We start from the raw sequence: 18666 nt of genomic DNA, 5'->3' as shown, positions 1-18666 counted from the left end.
TCAAATCTACCCGTCAGTTGAAATAAACTCTTGTACATGTTGATAGCTTGTTGATTAGATTCATTATAAATTTATTGTATCCTTCTCTTATTATGTGTTGAAGATTTATGTCTCATTTTGATATAACATAAAAGCAACAACTGTTCCTCCTAAAATTTGCAGATTTATTTTTTCAATACATCAAACATGTCAAAGCATTTTAGAAACTTGTAAAGTCTATCTGTAGTGATTTAACAGCATACCATAGTTTACAAACGTACTGATGTTCATGAATATTCTAACGCAATAAGTTAATTACAACACCTAGAAGGAGTAAAACTGGTTATAATCAAAAGAGTCAATATTGTTATCATTAAGTATATTGAAAAAAACAATATTCTGTTATTTATTCCTCATCCATTTATTAATTGGAATTTTGAATTAACATTCTTCTAAAATTATGTTAGTTATAACACGAAAACATTCTGCTCATTGATGGTCATTTATCAACATAACATATTTTTAGTTCAATATTAGATATTGTCATAAAAGTACATGAAATATGCCAGCAGCTACATGTATTCATGACCAAACAAACAAATAATCACTTAATTCAAAATAACTTTTAAAGCAGACGAAATTTAACGGTAATTTTAACTCTGTTTTGAAAAAAAAACAAACATGGAATGTGATGTGCGATTTTCAAGAACATGCTGCAAAAGTCTTTCAATTTATTCACATAATACGTGGCTTACATGTAATTTTCAATGCATTTATAATTATTTGAGTCTGCATGGATAAATCAAAACATATGACAAATGCAGGCCATGAAACAAAATTTTGAAAATATTTTTGTGACTTGTTTCATAATTTAAATAAAATTTACCCTCGTTCTCCGCCGCCCCGCAAAAAAAAACACACTGGTATTACCTTATCTAGATATTTGTTTTGACAAGTTGTCAGTTTGATTGATTTCTTGTTTGGTCGAGGAGTATTTTTCTATGTTTCTATATGATTTACTTTTTTTTTACTACATCAATACATTTTCCTTTACTACTCATAAGGTTAAATAGGACCGACTTGTTTGTATTTACGGCATAAACACGTTTAGCAGACACACCGGAAATAAAATAAAAATATTTATAATTTACTTTTGGATATGAATTTGATGCCTGTAAGTCACATCACAAATCTGATTGATCCCGAATCGTGTCGAAATAAAATAAAATATGTTCAAATGAGCAAATTGTAGAAACGACAGCATTTGCATGAATGTGCCTCTACATTAAAACTGTTCAAACAATGCTACGAGGAATTTACAATCGTATCCCATCCGCATAGTCTTATTTTAAACGAATTATGCTTTACGGTTGACTGATAGAATACGTATGTGTTTCCACTCACCAGTAACACATTTAAGGATGTAGTAATAGAATAATGATAATTCATATCAGATGATCGGACTTTTTTCATACGATACAACATGTACAAGATAAAGTAGTTTGCCCAATAACACCCATTTTTACTCAATAAAGACTTTTGATCTTTTGTATGTTTTTTTTTAATTTTTAGAGATAACAGTTCCTGATTGCACAAACACATGACCTCATCATTTCCATTGCAATATTAATCAGAAATAGCGAAGCAGGATTTCAATTTATATGCATTATTTTATGTATAATCATCTTGGAAAAAATCTGAAAACAAGGAATATACGTAAATTTGAGAACAATTACCACGGAAAAATTATTCTTATGATGAATTATAGTGTGTTTAGTTATGCTTTCGCATAGCATGTAAATGTATATACTTATTTATGATAAATCCAATATTGACATTGTGATTGAAGCATTATTAACCTATTATGTGTAATTCAAGGTAATTGTTTTACATTAACCATCTGATTCACTGCTTTACTCATCCAATTTCTTTCAATTTGGACATGTAAAGCTGACGGATTTTTATTATGGAATATAACTACGTTAAACAAAACGTTAATACTTACATTACGTTAAAGGACCTCTGTTGTTGTGTAATCTAATATGAACATCGTGTTAACACTTAATATGATATAGGTGAAATTCAAGATAATTAACTCTCTGATTCACTAGATAACTCACCCAGTGTATTTCAATTTAGATATGTTTATCTGACAGATTTTATATATGGCGTGGAACTAAGTTAAACATAGCGTTACAGTTTACAATAAACTAAAACTAAGTTGAAGGGCCTTTGTTGCTGGATCTACATTCTATACTTATAACGGAATTTAATAGTGATCCCTACTAATAAAAGTAAGTATGTTGTATGGGTTCTTCTTGTCTAAAGGCTTTGATCAAATCCAATACACTTACACATATTTATTTTTTTTAATATCAATAATTGATATCTGATTGAAAATTATGCAGAGTGCTTCTAAAATGTGTAAGTAATCACATTTATTAAATACAATCTCTATAACTGAAATTTAACGATACAATAAATTATAAAACACCTAGGAAGATCCAGTTTCATTCTATAATTAAAGTATTCATGTTAAGAGGTCTTTAGGGTCTTTGTTAAACGTAACAATTATCGCATTTGACCTTAAAAAAAATCTAGAAACAGTCGTTCCACAAAATAGTCTAAACTGTATGAAACTATCGGTCATGTCTGTACGTTGTTCGTTATTCAATCAACTGTGAAGTGATCTGCAACGATAATAAACAGTTTTACAGTAGGTGTTAGTAAGATCTATGCTTTAATAGTGTTGTGTTGTCAAATGGATTCATGTGGCACGAGAACGTGTTGTTTTCACAACTTTTACAAATTAAATACTAAAAAGTTTATACTTTACGGGCTTCATTGTCTTCAACACAGTTTTACTTTTTAACTATAACATTTGACAATGGGGAATGCGCGTTTCGTCTACATAAGACTCACCAGTGACGCTAAGATCAAAATAGTTGTAAAGTCAAACAAGTACAACATATACAAAGTTGAAGAGAATTGAGGACCCAAAATTCAAAAACAAATTATCCAAATACAGAAAGGTTAATTTATGCCGTGGATAAAAAAATCCTTAGCATTCGAAAAAATCCTTAGTATTCGAAAAAAATCCTTAGTATTCGAAAAAAATCATAGTTGTGTAAAAAGAGAAATTTATAAAAATGACCATATAATTAACATTTATGTCAACACCGAAGAGCAGACTACTAGGTTAAAGGTACACTCGGTGACGAAACGTCCAACCGCAGTGGCATCGACAAAAACATGCAAATAATGATAATCGTACAAAAATAACTAGTTAAACTCTAATAATATACATGTATTAAAGAACCCGGGTTTCACGTATCTACTGGTTCAATCTGAATGAGGAAAGGTCAAGACGAAAATTCATAATTATTTTGCTTCGGCGTAAAATTTGAGATATTAGATACAGAATTAATTGTGTATTAGATGATTAAACCGACATAACATAATTTCTCAAATTGTTGTTGTTATCTGTTGTAAATTAATCGTAATGTATTCACCTGTTTCTGTTTTATCAATTACGATTTAGAATCATTTCATTGTATACTTCATATCCAATCTCCCCTAAATGTGTTTTAAAACATCAATATTATCATTTCGTTTATTCGTTTATGCAAGTACATGTAGGGCTTTCAGCATGGATATAGTTCATAATATGACAAGTGGAAATGTTACCTATAATCAGACCACAGAGGACGTACCAACAAACAGTGATTTGGTAAGTTACGTAACTTATTTACCTTACGTTTTAGTCAATGTAATATGTTATTAAACAAAATAACTAATATCTGCTATTTTTTTTATTTTAAGCTCACCTGGCCCGAAGGACCAAGTGAGATTTTCTCATCACTTTGCGTCCGGCGTCCGTCTTCGTCCGTCGTTAACCTTTACAAAAATCTTCTACTCTGAAACTACTGGGCCAAATTCAACCAAACTTGGCCACAATCATTATTGGGTATTGGGGTATCTATTTTTTAAAACCAACCAAGATGGCCGCCATGGCTAAACATAAAACATAGGGGTAAAATGCAGTTTTTGGCTAATAACTCAAAAACCAAAGCATTTAGAGCAAATCTGACTAGGGTTAATTTGTTTATCAGGTCAAGATCTATCTGCTCAGATTTTCAGATTGATCGGACAACCCGTTGTTAGGTTGCTGCCCCTGAATTGGTAATTTTAAGGAAATTTTGCCGTTTTTTGTTATTATCTTGAATATTATTATAGATACAGATAATTTGTAAACATCAATAATGTACAGCAAAGTAAGATCTAAAAATATGTCAACATGACTAAAATGGTCAATTGACTCTTTAAGGAGTTATTGTCCTTTATAGTCAATTTTTAACAATTTTCATAAAATTTGAAAATTTTTTCTAACATTTTCCTCTGAAACTACTGGGTTAAGTTCATTATAGATAGTGATAGTTGTAAGCAGCAAGAATGTTCAGTAAAGTAAGATGTACAAACACATCACCATTACCAAAACACAATTTTGTCATGAATCCATCTGTGTCCTTTGTTTAATATTCACATAGACCAAGGTGAGCGACAGAGGCTCTTCAAAGCCTTTAGTTTTTTCTTTTACGTGGTTATCTATACAAATCAATTGCTTCTAAACACAACCCGCGTGATCTTAACTGGTTCCATACGCTTTAACGTCTCTACATGGCTTTACACAAAAATCTGAATCTAATTTTTTGAAATAATCAAAATTATTAATAAAATACAAAAAAAAATACACATTGATAATGTCACACATTATTTGCTATTCGTAATTACAATGAACATCCATTGGTAAGATCACTGAAAGCAAAATACTTTAAATCAAATACATATACATGTAATCTGCTATACAGTAGTTGTCGTTTGTTTATGTAATTTATGCTGTTTTTCGTTTCTCGTTTTATATATAGACTAGACCGTTGGTTTTCCCGTTTGAAAGTTTTTTTTGGGGCCTTTTATAGCTTGTTGTTCGGTGTGAGCCAAGGCTCCGTACATTGACCTATTATGGTTAAATTTTATTAATTGTTATTTGGATCGAAAGTTGTCTCATTGACACTCACACCACATCTCCTTATATCTATGTAAGTCCGGAACACGTAAGGAGCTCTATGACAAACACACAAAACTGCTAAAGATAAAGAAGATCGTATTTTAATGTCGTATCCTCGATCATTTTAATCCTGCATTTCATACAAATATGAATGAAAGTCCTTTATCTTGATGTAACCGATATTTTGAGCCCTGTAAGCATGCTTCAAGACATTATTATTATCATTAATGCTTGTTTGTTATTAAACAAATAATAAATCGATATCAATGATTCACAGGTTTTGAAATGGACGTCATTCCTCATTTTTCTTGGAATTATATGTTCTAACATTGTTGTCATTGTGTTATTACATATTGGAGATAGAAAGTCAAGAATGGGATTTTTTGTTGCTAATTTAGCGATAGCAGGTAAATTTTATTATTCGTTTGTTTAACTTAAAAAAAATGAATGTGAATCATTTAATGTATCAATGAAGAGTTTGAATTATGCGATACAACTGTTAATATAACATTTCAAACATGGCAATAACAATGAATAAGTTGTCTTTTAGTCTGAAATTTAAATTGTGTTTCTTTGCATCAACGTCTACTACAAGTACTGAGAATTTCCTTAAAATGGTTTAAAGCGATTTTAAATAAAAAAGAAAAATTGTGAAAGAAATATTTGATTTTTCTTAACGATGATGTGTTTATTTTTCCAGATTTTTCTTTAGGTCTTTTGTATGTGTTACCAGATACTTTGTTCAATCGGTTCAATGTGCCATGGAATCATCATTTGTGCTATATTTCTTACGTATATATTTCACAAGTTCCTTTTTATGTGTCAACTTATGCAATTGTGGTTATATCAATAGACCGTGCATATGTTATTGTTAAACCATTGGCAGCTGCATCCACAGGAAAACACTACCGTTATGGGCTTGCACTGTCAGCATGGGTTATTGGCTGCATTATAGCGATACCTTATGGAGTCCAAGGTAGATTTATTGAAAAAACAGGAGAGTGCATACATGAGTTGCCAAGTTTAGTAAGTACATTTGTCATTGTGTCTCAAACTCATTTATACGCTTAACCAACATATTTGAAGTCATAGATGTCCGAAATCCTGTTTTACATACATACGGCTAAGAATGATTTAAACACATATTTTACAGGACATTGAACCTAGTTTTAATTAAGATTCGTAAGAGAGGGTAAAAGAATACCACAGAAACAATGAGAAAACACATACATGTACCTGTACATGATGTTGAAAATAAAGAATTTAGAACACAAACAGCACAAAAAACAATGCATCATGTTATGTCTAATGTAAAAGGAACACAGTTAATGCCATTACCATTGCTCTGACTGCAACTCTAGAGATTGATTGTAACTAAATGACAAGGTCTTTTATGAATTTCACATGGTATTCGTTGACGAAAAGTCAGATTCATACAAATAATGAAACGTTATGATTTAAATGTATATGGTCCTTTTCATCCAATCAAAGGTTTGTCTTATTAAAATGTAAAGCAAGTGGTATCTTGATGCTATTCAACGTACCTTTTTACAGTTATCATACACACGAAGTATTTTATAAAAAGTTATTCTCCTTATTCCAGCTTTTAAACTATTTTTGATAATATTTTTCTTTTAATATAGGGATTTGTATATTTCGATTTATGCACCATAATCGTTATACCAGTTATAGTAATAAGTATTTGTTACATACTTATAATCATCAAAATACGAAGAAGAGAGACATATGGATTAATCAAAGTAAAAAACAACCAACCAGGTATAAAACAATAGTCATATTTTTGGTATATGTCGCAAAATGAAATCATAATTACGGGTGGTATTAAAATTTTCGAAGTTGATTTGAATCAAAGATAACAAATATTATCAATATGCCACGAAAAAAACAATTTTTGTCTTCTGGTCTAGACACCATAAAGCCAAAAAAACTGCAAGAAACTATTTGCTTCCTAAGTAAAAAAAAAAAATTGAACTCACAAAAATATTTGAAACTGCAGTATTATCTTTTTTTTTTATTTTGAATAATTGTTTAGCAAGGCATTTAAACTACATATATATCTTAGTGGAGAGTTCTAAGTAGAATCAAGATCCGTCCATGAATGCGTTATATTGAAAATATATGTTGTTATAATTAATATGTCGGTTTATATTTGATTAGGAGTGGATGTTAACAGAAGTATTCAAATGACAGCTATTTCAAAGGCAAAGATCAAAACCATCAAATTACTGCTGGTAGTTGTTTTTGGTAAGATTTAGCCTTTCTTAACTTTTATTGTATGGATTTTGTTGTTTCGATCTATACCGTGTTTGACACTACGTCTGATAAATGTTTGGTTATTCATTTTGAGTTATTTTTTATATGTCGTTTTAACCTTTAATTCGAATGCACTAGTCCGATGATTGTTGTGTAGTCGACACAGTTGGCGAATGGCTGTGGTCCCGAATCCAATAATGACGTACACCAATTGTTAAGTACTGCAGTTGATTAGACAATTAAGATGTACTACAGCTGTTGAGATAATTGAGATGTGCCATAGTTACTAAGACAAATAAACCTAAATACCACGATTAAACTTTGTATTTACGCTAGACGCGCGTTTCGTCTACAAAAGCTCATCAGTGACGCTCGAATCTAAAAAAGTGAAATGACAAAATAAAAAAACGAAGTTCAAGAGCATTGAGGACCAAAATTCATAAAATTTTTGGAAAATACAGCTAAAGTAATATATTCCTGAGGTAAAAAGCCTTAGTATTTCAAAATTGAAAAAGTTTTGTAAACAGTTAATTTATAAAGATGACCATAACAATGATAATCCATGTCAGCACAAACGTATTGACTACTGGGCTGGTGATACTCTCGAGGAAATGCAATGTACCGCATTGTTGAATCAATCAAGATGTACAGAAGTGAAAATAATTGAGATTTATGGCAGAAATTAAGACACCTACCGCAGTTGTTAAAACAATTAAAATATACATCAGCTGTTTTGACAAGTACGACATACTGCAGTCGTTAAACATTGTTAAAGGGGAATTGTAAAGATATAAAGACATACTGTATTATTCCATTGTGTTTACTTGTTACAAAGTACTTAACCTAGATTGAACTTAAATAATTAATTATGTGCTATTGTTCTTTTTCTTTTCAGTATATATAATTTGTTGGGCACCAATAACAATTGATTCGTTTTTGCTCAATATTAAATGCATTGAAAGCGGAACGTGGAGTGTAGTACTCTATGTCCTCGCTCCAATAAACAGCCTTGCAAATCCGTTGGTATTTCTGATTTTTAATCAGAAGATGTTCAGAAGGAAGAATATATGTTCTGAAAGAAGATAACAGTAAGGGATATCATATGAAGTGACCAATATACATGAAATAAGATTCAGACATGATAAAGAATTACTACAAAAAGAAAATAAATGTAAATATCAAGTAGCACGTTAGGATGAGTCATTATAGAAAAATTTAAAAGAAGAATATATGGTATAGCACGATATGAGAAGAGATTATAGAAGAATGTAAACAAGACTATATGAATTGGCACGATACGGCCAGCAATAAAAATGATCATTTGAATATATACCTTCTTCATTGTATTGTGACTTGAATAGCGAGTTGTCTCATTGGCATTTATACCACATCTTCATATATCTACATGTATATGCAAAAAGAAAGTGTAACGAGAATTGAAAGCTGATTATACTTTGTCAAAAATAGATATTTTTGTTTTAAATTGTTTTTATTCCGCATTTGATTTGATTTTCAACCTCTTTAGATTAATGTATTATCATTATATGACGACCTGTTATCGCCAACCTGTATTATCACAATAAATCTACTTTTAACGCAAACACAGTAATACACGAAAATAGCTGTTCCGAACTACGACTAAATTAATTGACTAGATACTACCAGATATTCTCATTTTTTGACACCAAAACCCTCAGTTTAAGTAGGTCAAGATTCATATACACTATATTTATCTCTATTTTACAGGAAATTAACAAATCAGTCCATTTCAAATTATTTTTCATAGTAAACTTTCATAAAACGAAAATTCTACGAAATAATGTTATTGTTTTTGGCATTACAACGAGACAAGGTAACGTCAAAAGTATGTTTCCATAACGAAAATAGAAAATGTAAATACCGGGCGTAGATGGTATGGTATTGATAGATTGTGGAGCCATGGAAAAGCATATGTATACAACAATAATATATAGTTGGCTTTGATTTACTGATGGCAAAATTATTTATTATACAGTTTGTGGATGGTGTAAACGTCCCATTAACACCTTATACAATTCACCAGAACCATCACACCATACACTCTGTGCCGTTACACCTTACACGTTGCACCTTTGTGCCATTATCTTTGAACACGTTTTATCTACACCATCCGAAATTACAAATAATGCAATTATATTAAAAAAAAAGAATTCTGGACACAATATTGTAGATTACTGTAAACAAATTATAATCAGGTCTTTTCAATATTTTGCATAGTTTTAAACTTTGATAACCACACTTATATACACGTTACATAATCACATCATTCATCATACACCGTTACACAATCCTCTTACACCCTACACAAAATCACCATAATATTGCACCATATACCATACACTATTACATCAAATGCGTTTTTTAATGTTTACACTATCCACATGCTGTACCAGTCGAACCGTGTTAAACTGGTAACCTTCTTGAAAAACATTATTCCAATGATTGACACGTTAACAAGAATCATTTATTAATGACCGAGCACGATAAACACCATTTCCGTTAAAAAAATATGCTTTCCGTTTGAGATAGGTGCACAACCAAATCTGTATATACATGAAAGAATCTAATAAAGACTTCAAATAAGTTGTGGTAACGAAATCTCCGACTTATCCATTGCCGGCAGTACATATATTACGTTCATTAATAGTTATCAAAGGTACCAGGATTATAACTTAGTACGCCAGACGCGCGTTTCGTCTACATAAGACTCATCAGTGACGCTCATATCAAAAAATTCATCAAGCCAAACAAGTACAAAGTTGAAGAGCATTGAGGATCCAAAAGTCCAAAAAGTTGTGCCAAATACGGCTAAGGTAATCTATGCCTGGGATAAGAAAATCCTTAGTTTTTGGAAAATTCAAAGTTTTGTAACAGAAAATTTATTAAAATGACCACATTATTAACATTCAAAACGTCACAACAGACACAGGAATAACAGACGAATTGTATTGAAACAATAAGATCGTCCCTTTGACGTAAATGTTTGTTTGTAGTTGCCATTGTACAACTAAAAAGTGTTTGTTTTCGATTTCGCTTTCGTTTTTGATTTATTATTGATGACTGTTTTCCTTCAAATGTATTTTTATTTCAGTGTTTGTTTCATTTCAACATTCAAATTTCGTTTCATTAAGCATGTTAGGTTGTTTATTAAAAAAATCGATTTAGTTATTGTTTTTCATTGTAGTGTAACACATGCGTAAAAATGGCTGATATTTGGGTTTTTTTTTCCATTTAAGCATATAGACTGATTTATTGCTTTTACATGACATGTAGGTTTTTATTACAACGTTAAATTGATACTATGGTTTACATAATGCACATGACATGCATTTAAGTTGAACAGGATTGTTTGATTTGATTTTCTTCAGCCTGTACGAAAGACCATCTTGGTTGTTTCCAGAAGCGAGATTGTTCGATTCGCAACTGGATTATGCTTAAGACTAATATACTATTATGTACACACCATTTCGGAGTAAGTGCAAATACTATTAACCAGTACGCATCGAAAACGTTTGTTGAATTTTAATGAACACCTTTTTTTTCTTTTACTTGCATTTACCCCATATAACTGTTTGTAATTTAACAATGAACAATATACGATACATAAATTATAATTGTTGTTTAAAGGATAAGATATATCATTAGTATACATTTGTTTTATTAAATACCTTTTAGTAAGCGTAAAATTTAAAACCAACGATTATTTTAGTAATTCAGGCTGTGTTATTATCGCCTTTATACTTTAGTAGACAGCATTATATTCATTGGTGAGTGCATGTTATGGGTTTACATAAAAAGAATAATAAAAAAAGTGTGTAGAATAATTGACCAACAATGTGTAGAAAAAAAACTCGTGCAATTTTTTTTTGTCCCTTTAATGTCATATTATAGGTAAAACGTTAATCATTGTTTGTTCTTGTGTAAGAATGCTATTATTGAACTAATCAGTTCATCACATGATTTATCTGTGTTTCACTAACAATTTTGACATTCATTGTTTATAATAACTGAACACGTTCACCCGTGTGTAATCAATAACTAGATAAAAAGCCAGATTTAAGCACACATTAGTACAGACTCGACGTGGTTAACATATTCACTTGCAAGTTGAAAAAGGAGGAACGAAATATACCATAGGGAAAGTCAAACTCATAAATCGAAAATAAAATGACAACGCCATGGCTAAAATTTAGTATCAATGTTTGTGAGCTTTTTCGTGACTTAAATTATAGATATTTTTGTTAATATGACATAACTGTATCTAGATATACTACATATATTACATATAGTATAATTAAAACAAGGTATACAATGTGCACTTTAAACACAGCTTAGTTATTTTTGTCTAAACTTCTAAAGAATCGACGCAATAGAAAACTTAGTTTTTAAAGTGATTATATTTACAATGTTATTTTTTATGGTTTATTTTTATCGACATTAGCCTTTTTTTTTATAGATGTGTAGAAAATCTTTCACGATGTAATTACAACCAGTCTGTGTTAACAAAATTGATATGAAGCTTGGATCAGCATTCAAAATCTTAAAACCAGTATAACAATATTGATAGTGATTTTTTCCAAATTACATTTTAACTATCACAGTGTTGAGAAGTTCAATTCCTAATTGTAATCGTTTGTTTTTATAATCATTGTGTTTTTTCATATTTAATAATCTACATTACTACGTAATTTGGCATTACATCGATATTTTTGTTATTGTTTAATTATAATTTAAAATGTAACTACATATATCATGTAGTTTTGTGTTTGTCTTGAGTACATTTTGTGAAACTTATTTGTCAGTATTGCGCTATGCCATGTTTCATACTGTTATTGTTTTTTTTTTAAGTTATTCAAAACAGGGTCAAGTTGAAAAAGTGAAGGTAAACGAAATGCTGAAAACAATTAGATAACATGGATGCCTATTTTGAATGATGAATGTTGAAAATATTTCGGTAAATGAAGAAAAAACAAACAAGGAAAGGGTACTTGTAATCCGTAATACATAACGGTTTGTCATATAGCATGTGTTTAAATTTGCATTCACTTTAAATTCGGAATGGCAGCAAAAATTTGTCGTTACTTGTTTATCCATACGCTACTTATATTGGAAAACCAAAGAAGTCACACAAGATGAGATAAGTATCACTTTCATTTCAGTTGTATTACAATAACTTTGTTTTCTGAAAACAAAAAGCCTGTTGTAAAGTACAAGTTGACAAAACCAACTATACTTGTTTAGTCATGTGACTATATATATTGGTTTTAGAGCCACTTCAGGTTTCCTTAAGTTTCACTTTTATGTTTCTTGTTTTGGTTTTGTAAAAGCGTTCTACAAATGTACGAAGTGTTGTCTAATATAAATACACACCAACAGCAGCAAAACAAGCAAAACATTGCTGCAACACATACCCTGTAATTAATTAAGATGCGCAAAATTTTCATCTAACTTATACTTAAAGAACAAAATACTTGAAGACGGCTTTCACAGTAAAATAAATTTTAATGTGTTCCATTCAATAAAGAGTGTTACCCATTCAATCATAAATATATGATAAATATATGGTATTGGTCTAACTCTATCATACATCGAAAATACGCTGCCAACTTTGTGGCCAAAAATTAGAAGAATAAAATACAAACAACATTACACAAAACACCAAACTTAAAACAAAAGACTGAGCAACACGAACCACTCGAAAACACCTGGTGTATATCATCGATGTGTTAATAGTTTTGCTTCGCAAAGAATATACAATCTTTTTCTGGTAAATTTAATTGACACAATGTTGCTACTTTAATGCCTCCATATAAAGGACATACTAAAGTTGTTATTCTTGTTTGACACCCATTGTAGACAAAAGCATTTAAATCGAAATAATTATGTCAAAAATCTCACAAAAAAGGCGATCGAAAAGGTGAGGAAATTTTAAACAGATCACATTTTCATATGCATGTAAGGGATTTGTCCGATATACCTGAGTATGAGGTACAGTGGGTTTGCATACTTGATTATAAACACATGTTTTTATAAATCTTCATTTTAAGGTAAGGTTTGCATGATATGTGGATTTTTTTCTTAGTGGTATTATACCAATATGATACATCATTTTGTTCAGGTAGGAGTACCGGATAATTTAATGAAAAAAAATCAAATATCGCCCGTCCCGTTTTTTTGTAAGAAAAGCTCAAAAGTTCGTTTTTTTGGCGTTTTCAGGGGAACATTTATTTGCACTCTACTGATTCAATAATGTATGCAAGTGACGATAAGCAAATAAAACTGAATAAAACATGTTTAAACAATTGTTGTCCCTTTATTAATAACAAATTTCAAATCAAAAGTTCATAAAAAAGTACTAAAAATCAAAAACTTTTTTTTTTTGGTAAAATTTAAACCGTTGCCATGGCAACAAAAAGCAGAAAAAAATCATATTTCCCGTTCCACCGTTTTTGAAAAAAATTGAGGAGGTAGAGATTTTAGTATTTTCAGTTTGATGATCTAATAAAATTGATATGTCACCGAACTCGTTTTCTCAGAAATGGGCGTTATATCTTCATCATGTCATCTCGGTAAAATGCAAAAGTAGCTTTTTTGTGGATCTTCAAAGAAGATTTCACTGTCAAAGACTTTAAGTCTTGTTAGATAGCTTTCGAAGAGGCGGATTAAGAGGGGCACCTAGCCCCTCTCCCCTTTCTCGGGGAAAAAAGGGTTGAATGTATAGGGAATCAATAAAGCATGACCAGAGCGAGTTCCCTCTAAGGCAGTCAGTAGGCCCCAGCTTATGAAAATTTCTGGACGTGCCACTGCATTCTTTTAAGAATCATTCTGCCTTGTAACCAATGAGAGCAAACCGTGATTAACTTACCTTTTATGCTCACATCTATCTGCCAGTAGGGGAGTTATTTAACTTTGGTCAAACTTTGTTTTACATGTACAAGTATCTGATTTCGAAGGAAACAAAAACACTTTCCGTGCTTCTAATGTTATATTTTAATTCATAGAATAATATTATGATTGACATTGAGAGTAACAAGTACTTCTTTATTATCCAATGGGGGCCTCCAATGTTTGGTGAATTGTTTGTGTGCAGCAATTGGATTAAAAGACATAAGTTGTGAATATGAAAGTCATGTACAGCAGCAGTGTTTATTCCATTCATTTCAATCTAGACATAAACAAATATTATACAAATATTTATGAATAAGCAGAAAAAAGCCCTGCATGAAAAAAGATAGATTTCTGGTATGATTTGTCCAATAGTTACACTTATAATGTTCAGATTTGGAGTCTTTTTTGTATGACAAATATGTACAGTGCTGTAGTTGTCGTTTGTTTATGTAATTTATACATGTTTCTCGTTTTTTATATAGATTAGACCGTTGGTTTTTCCTGTTTGAATGGTTTCGTTTACACTTGTAATTTTTGGGCCCTTGATAACTTGTTGTTCGGTGTGAATAAAGGCTCCGTGTTGAAGGCCGTACATTGACCTATAATGGTTTATTTTTATAATTTGTTATTTGGATAGAGAGTTGTCCAGATCCAGACATCCTGGCATTTAAAATTTTCAGGGGGTGATGCCAACAGGAATCCTCTAGATTTTTCATCTATTTGAAGGTGATACTTGATTATTTATATTGCATGGCCAATTATTTTGTAACCAGAGGATAAAGTATGTTAAAAATAAAATTCTAATGCAACAACGTTTGTAACGTTCATTTTGATTGGATAACGTCACTTATTTACATGGCATCAATTGACAATTGATGCTATGGGACGTACGCGCAAGCGCAGACGGCAAATGGCAGATTTTAAATTCATGTTTTAACGTTGTTTTCTGTCAGTTTCATTAGAATGGAGATAACAATATTGTATTTTAAGCTCCGACGGCATCAATTGGGGATTTGATGGTCGCAAATTAAGTTTACTGGCGACGCGGAGCTTAAAATACAATACAGTTATCTCCTAAATGGAGATATTATATAGTCTTTAACAATTATATTTAAAGAGTAAAATTATTATATTAAACAGGTATCGATAGATATCAATTGTATTGATTTGCATTGAAGTCTGGAAAATCCAGAGGATTCTCATTGGCATCACCTCTCAACATTGCTAACGTAACACACATGTTAATCATTGATTGGTCAGTTACATGGTGTGATGTCACTGCAAATCTGAAAATTGGCACTCACGCCACATCTTTCTATATCTATATTCTTGTTTATATACATGAAGATAGACGAAACAGAAGATTGACAGACAACACAAAGCAGCTGTATATGTATTGTTCTTATATAAAATAACTAATGTGGTTATGTAGACCTGTAATATGAAAATCTTACTTTTAATTTAATAAATTAAAATTAGTTCAATAAAGACCACTTCTGGATATCTGTTTTGTATACCCCATTATGTGATTTGTGGTGTGTTTGTGTGATTGGCATGAACATTTTATATATGTCTTTTTTCACATCTGCTCCCTGGTATAGTATGTTGGTTATTGTGTTGTTCAGTGATTACAGTATTTATGCAAGTTTAGATGAAATTTTATAAAGTGAAAAATTGTCCAACTTTCTGAAGTATAAAAGTGTTTTGGGGATCTTGTCACTTTTTTCAAACGTAGCACTATGACCTTCACCTTCAGTTGAGTGATCAATACAACACTTATATTCTCAAAGAAGAACAATGAAACTGAAGTATAATTATTTCTTTATCTTTTGAAAATAAATGTTCTTAACATGAACAATGTAAATTAAGAAAAATAACAATAGGATATATATATATATAAGCTGGTCCAAAACTACCAACATCTTCAATTACACCCAATCCATTACATAGCCAAAAATACAAATGGTCCTTTATCTGTCACCCTGTCATATCTGTTCTACTAAAGTACCTATAACTGTTCCAAACCCAAACTGACTATCACACCCTCAAAACATCATACTGAAGTTCCCATAACTGTCACACCCTCAAAACATCTTCCTGACGTTCGGATAACTGTCAGATCCTCAAAACATCATACGGCAGATTCCATGCAAGAAATGAAAATGTCTGTCAAAATGAATAAATAAATAAAAATAATAATTGCTGTTATTTTAAAGATAATCTGTGAATGTCTTGATGAATAATGATGTTAGAAGAAATTATAAAAATAATTTTTGGATATGATTGTTTCTGTTTAAAGTAGAAATGATTAAAACAAGTTGAGAAAATGCGAAAAATTTGACAGAATTAACTCCCATTTTTTTACACAATGTTTATGTGTTGCAATGCTTTATGTTGACACTTGTATACTGGTATTTACTAGTGTAGTCTGGTTGTTCAAACATCCCTGTTCCCAAATCCGTTACTTTTTTTAGTCAAAACATCTGTGATATATATTTTTTTTTACTTTCAAATATCTTGCTTTATAGAACAGTGTCTGTCAATAAATCTTATGCGAGGAACATCGCTGTAAAAACTTTCAAAATCATTTTTGGTTCCAATATATGCCACTTAAAACTGTAAATCATGCTGTGCATAAGAAAAAACACATGTTGATTCTTTCATTTGACTTTAATCAAGCAATAGTTTTAACTTATATGTTTCCTACATAAGATCTGTCAAATTTGTTTTCTTATGTCTGAAAAATTTGAATGTGCTAATAGTTAAATTTCTTTGATCTGAGGTGAAAACTTGTTGGATGTTAGGCTGCAGTATTTTCAAGGAGATTTAAAAATTACTTTCAACTAGGATTTGATTTCCAAAAAAAAACAAATATATATTGTCTGTCAAAAAATCTTATGTATGAAAAATCTTATGTCAGAATCATGTCTGTCAAAATCTTATGTCAGAAACTCAATTTGTCTATCAAATCTTATGTCAGACAAAATAAAGTCTGTCAAATCTTATGTATGAAAAATTAAAGTCTGTCAAATCTTATGTATGAAAAAATAAAGTCTGTCAAATCTTATGTCAGAAATAATAAAGTCTGTCAAATCTTATGTCAGAAAAAATAAAGTCTGTCAAATCTTATGTTAGAAATAATAAAGTCTGTCAAATCTTATGTCAGAAAAAGTAAAGTCTGTCAAATCTTATGTCAGAAACATAACATTTAAGGCTTCGTTTATTTAAAAAGGATGATGCTCATAATTTTTTTTGGGGTCAAATTGTCTTTATTTTTAATAGTAAAGCATGTATTCAAAAACAGAAGTTCACTGCTTAAGATTTTTGCCTAACATGCTTATGGGAGTTGTTTCACTTTCTTATATGGAATCTGCCATACTGAATTTCCAATACCTGTCAAACATTGGCAATACCATACCAAATTTCCTACGACTGTCACATCATCATGACATCATATACTCAGGTTTTTATAACTGCCACACCCTCATAAACATCATACCAATGTTCTGATAGCTGTCACAAATTGGTAACATCAAACCAAATTTCCTATGACTGTCACATCCTCATAAACATTAAACCCAGTTATGATTTTCACACCCTCAAAACATCACACCAAAGTTTCTATAACTGTCACACCCTGAAAGCATCATACTGAAAACCCGATAACTGTCGAACCCTCATAAACATCATACCCATGCTCTGATAGATGTCAAACATTGGTAACATCATACCAAAGTTTCTATAACTGTCACCCCCTCATAACATCACACCAAAATTTCTATAACTGTCACACCCTCATAACATCACACCAAATTTTCTATAACGGTACCACCCTCATAACATCACACCAAAATTTCTATAACTGTCACACCCTCATAACATCATATTCAAGTTTCTATAAATGTTACACCAACATAAACATTAAACCCAGTTTCTATAACTGTCACACCCTCATAAACATTAAACCAAGTTTATATGACTGTCACACCCTCACAACATCACACCAAAGTTTCTATAACCGTCACACCCTCATAATATCATACCCAAGTTTCTATAACTGTCACACCCTCATTATATCATTATACCCAAGTAGTGGAAGGGGCATTAAGATTTACCATTGTAGGTACACATAGGCTATTTGGAATTTATTGAATATTTACAGATGGACTGGACGTACATGCATCCTATAATTGGTTTCCATTCTCTAACTTTAGTATGCTTTTATGAAACTTATACACAATGCTTATTACCAAAAAGCACAGATCAAGTTTGAATGGTGTAGCATCGCAGTTACCATACTAAAATTATGCCTTTTTACAAACAGAAAAATTACTGAATTTTCGTTTCCATTGTTTTCCTCAAATAAATGTTATGAAACTTATACACAGTGCTAATTACCACAAAAGCTAATCAAGTTGAAA

The 18666-nt window shown here is 30.9% G+C and overlaps 1 protein-coding gene across 2 annotated transcripts; it reads left to right on the top strand.

Annotated features, from left to right (window-relative positions):
• Positions 1–1943: 1943 nt before the first annotated feature.
• LOC139502978 (cardioacceleratory peptide receptor-like) lies at positions 1944–8710 on the top strand. Of its 2 annotated transcripts, XM_071292650.1 has the most exons (7): positions 1944–2273; positions 3610–3709; positions 5322–5451; positions 5745–6070; positions 6688–6823; positions 7223–7309; positions 8214–8710. In XM_071292650.1, the coding sequence occupies exons 2-7, from the start codon at positions 3629–3631 to the stop codon at positions 8402–8404; spliced, it is 951 nt and encodes a 316-aa protein (XP_071148751.1). In that variant the 5' UTR covers positions 1944–2273; positions 3610–3628; the 3' UTR covers positions 8405–8710. The 2 variants fall into 2 exon arrangements, with proteins under 2 accessions (XP_071148751.1, XP_071148750.1); XM_071292649.1 differs by lacking the exon at positions 1944–2273 and having other exon boundaries at positions 3539–3709.
• Positions 8711–18666: the final 9956 nt, after the last annotated feature.

This window comes from Mytilus edulis, chromosome 14 (genome assembly GCF_963676685.1).
Source record: "Mytilus edulis chromosome 14, xbMytEdul2.2, whole genome shotgun sequence".
Classification (NCBI taxonomy): Eukaryota; Metazoa; Mollusca; class Bivalvia; order Mytilida; family Mytilidae; genus Mytilus; species Mytilus edulis.
This window is presented reverse-complemented; position numbering and strand designations above follow the sequence as displayed.

Excerpts from the sequence above, each read along its gene's own strand:
- LOC139502978 (XM_071292649.1), top strand. The coding sequence starts at position 3,560 with ATGTGTTTTAAAACATCAATATTATCATTTCGTTTATTCGTTTATGCA. Across the intron at positions 6,071-6,687 it reads TACATGAGTTGCCAAGTTTA|GGATTTGTATATTTCGATTT; the intron begins GTAAGTACATTT and ends CTTTTAATATAG. Across the intron at positions 7,310-8,213 it reads ACTGCTGGTAGTTGTTTTTG|TATATATAATTTGTTGGGCA; the intron begins GTAAGATTTAGC and ends TTTTCTTTTCAG.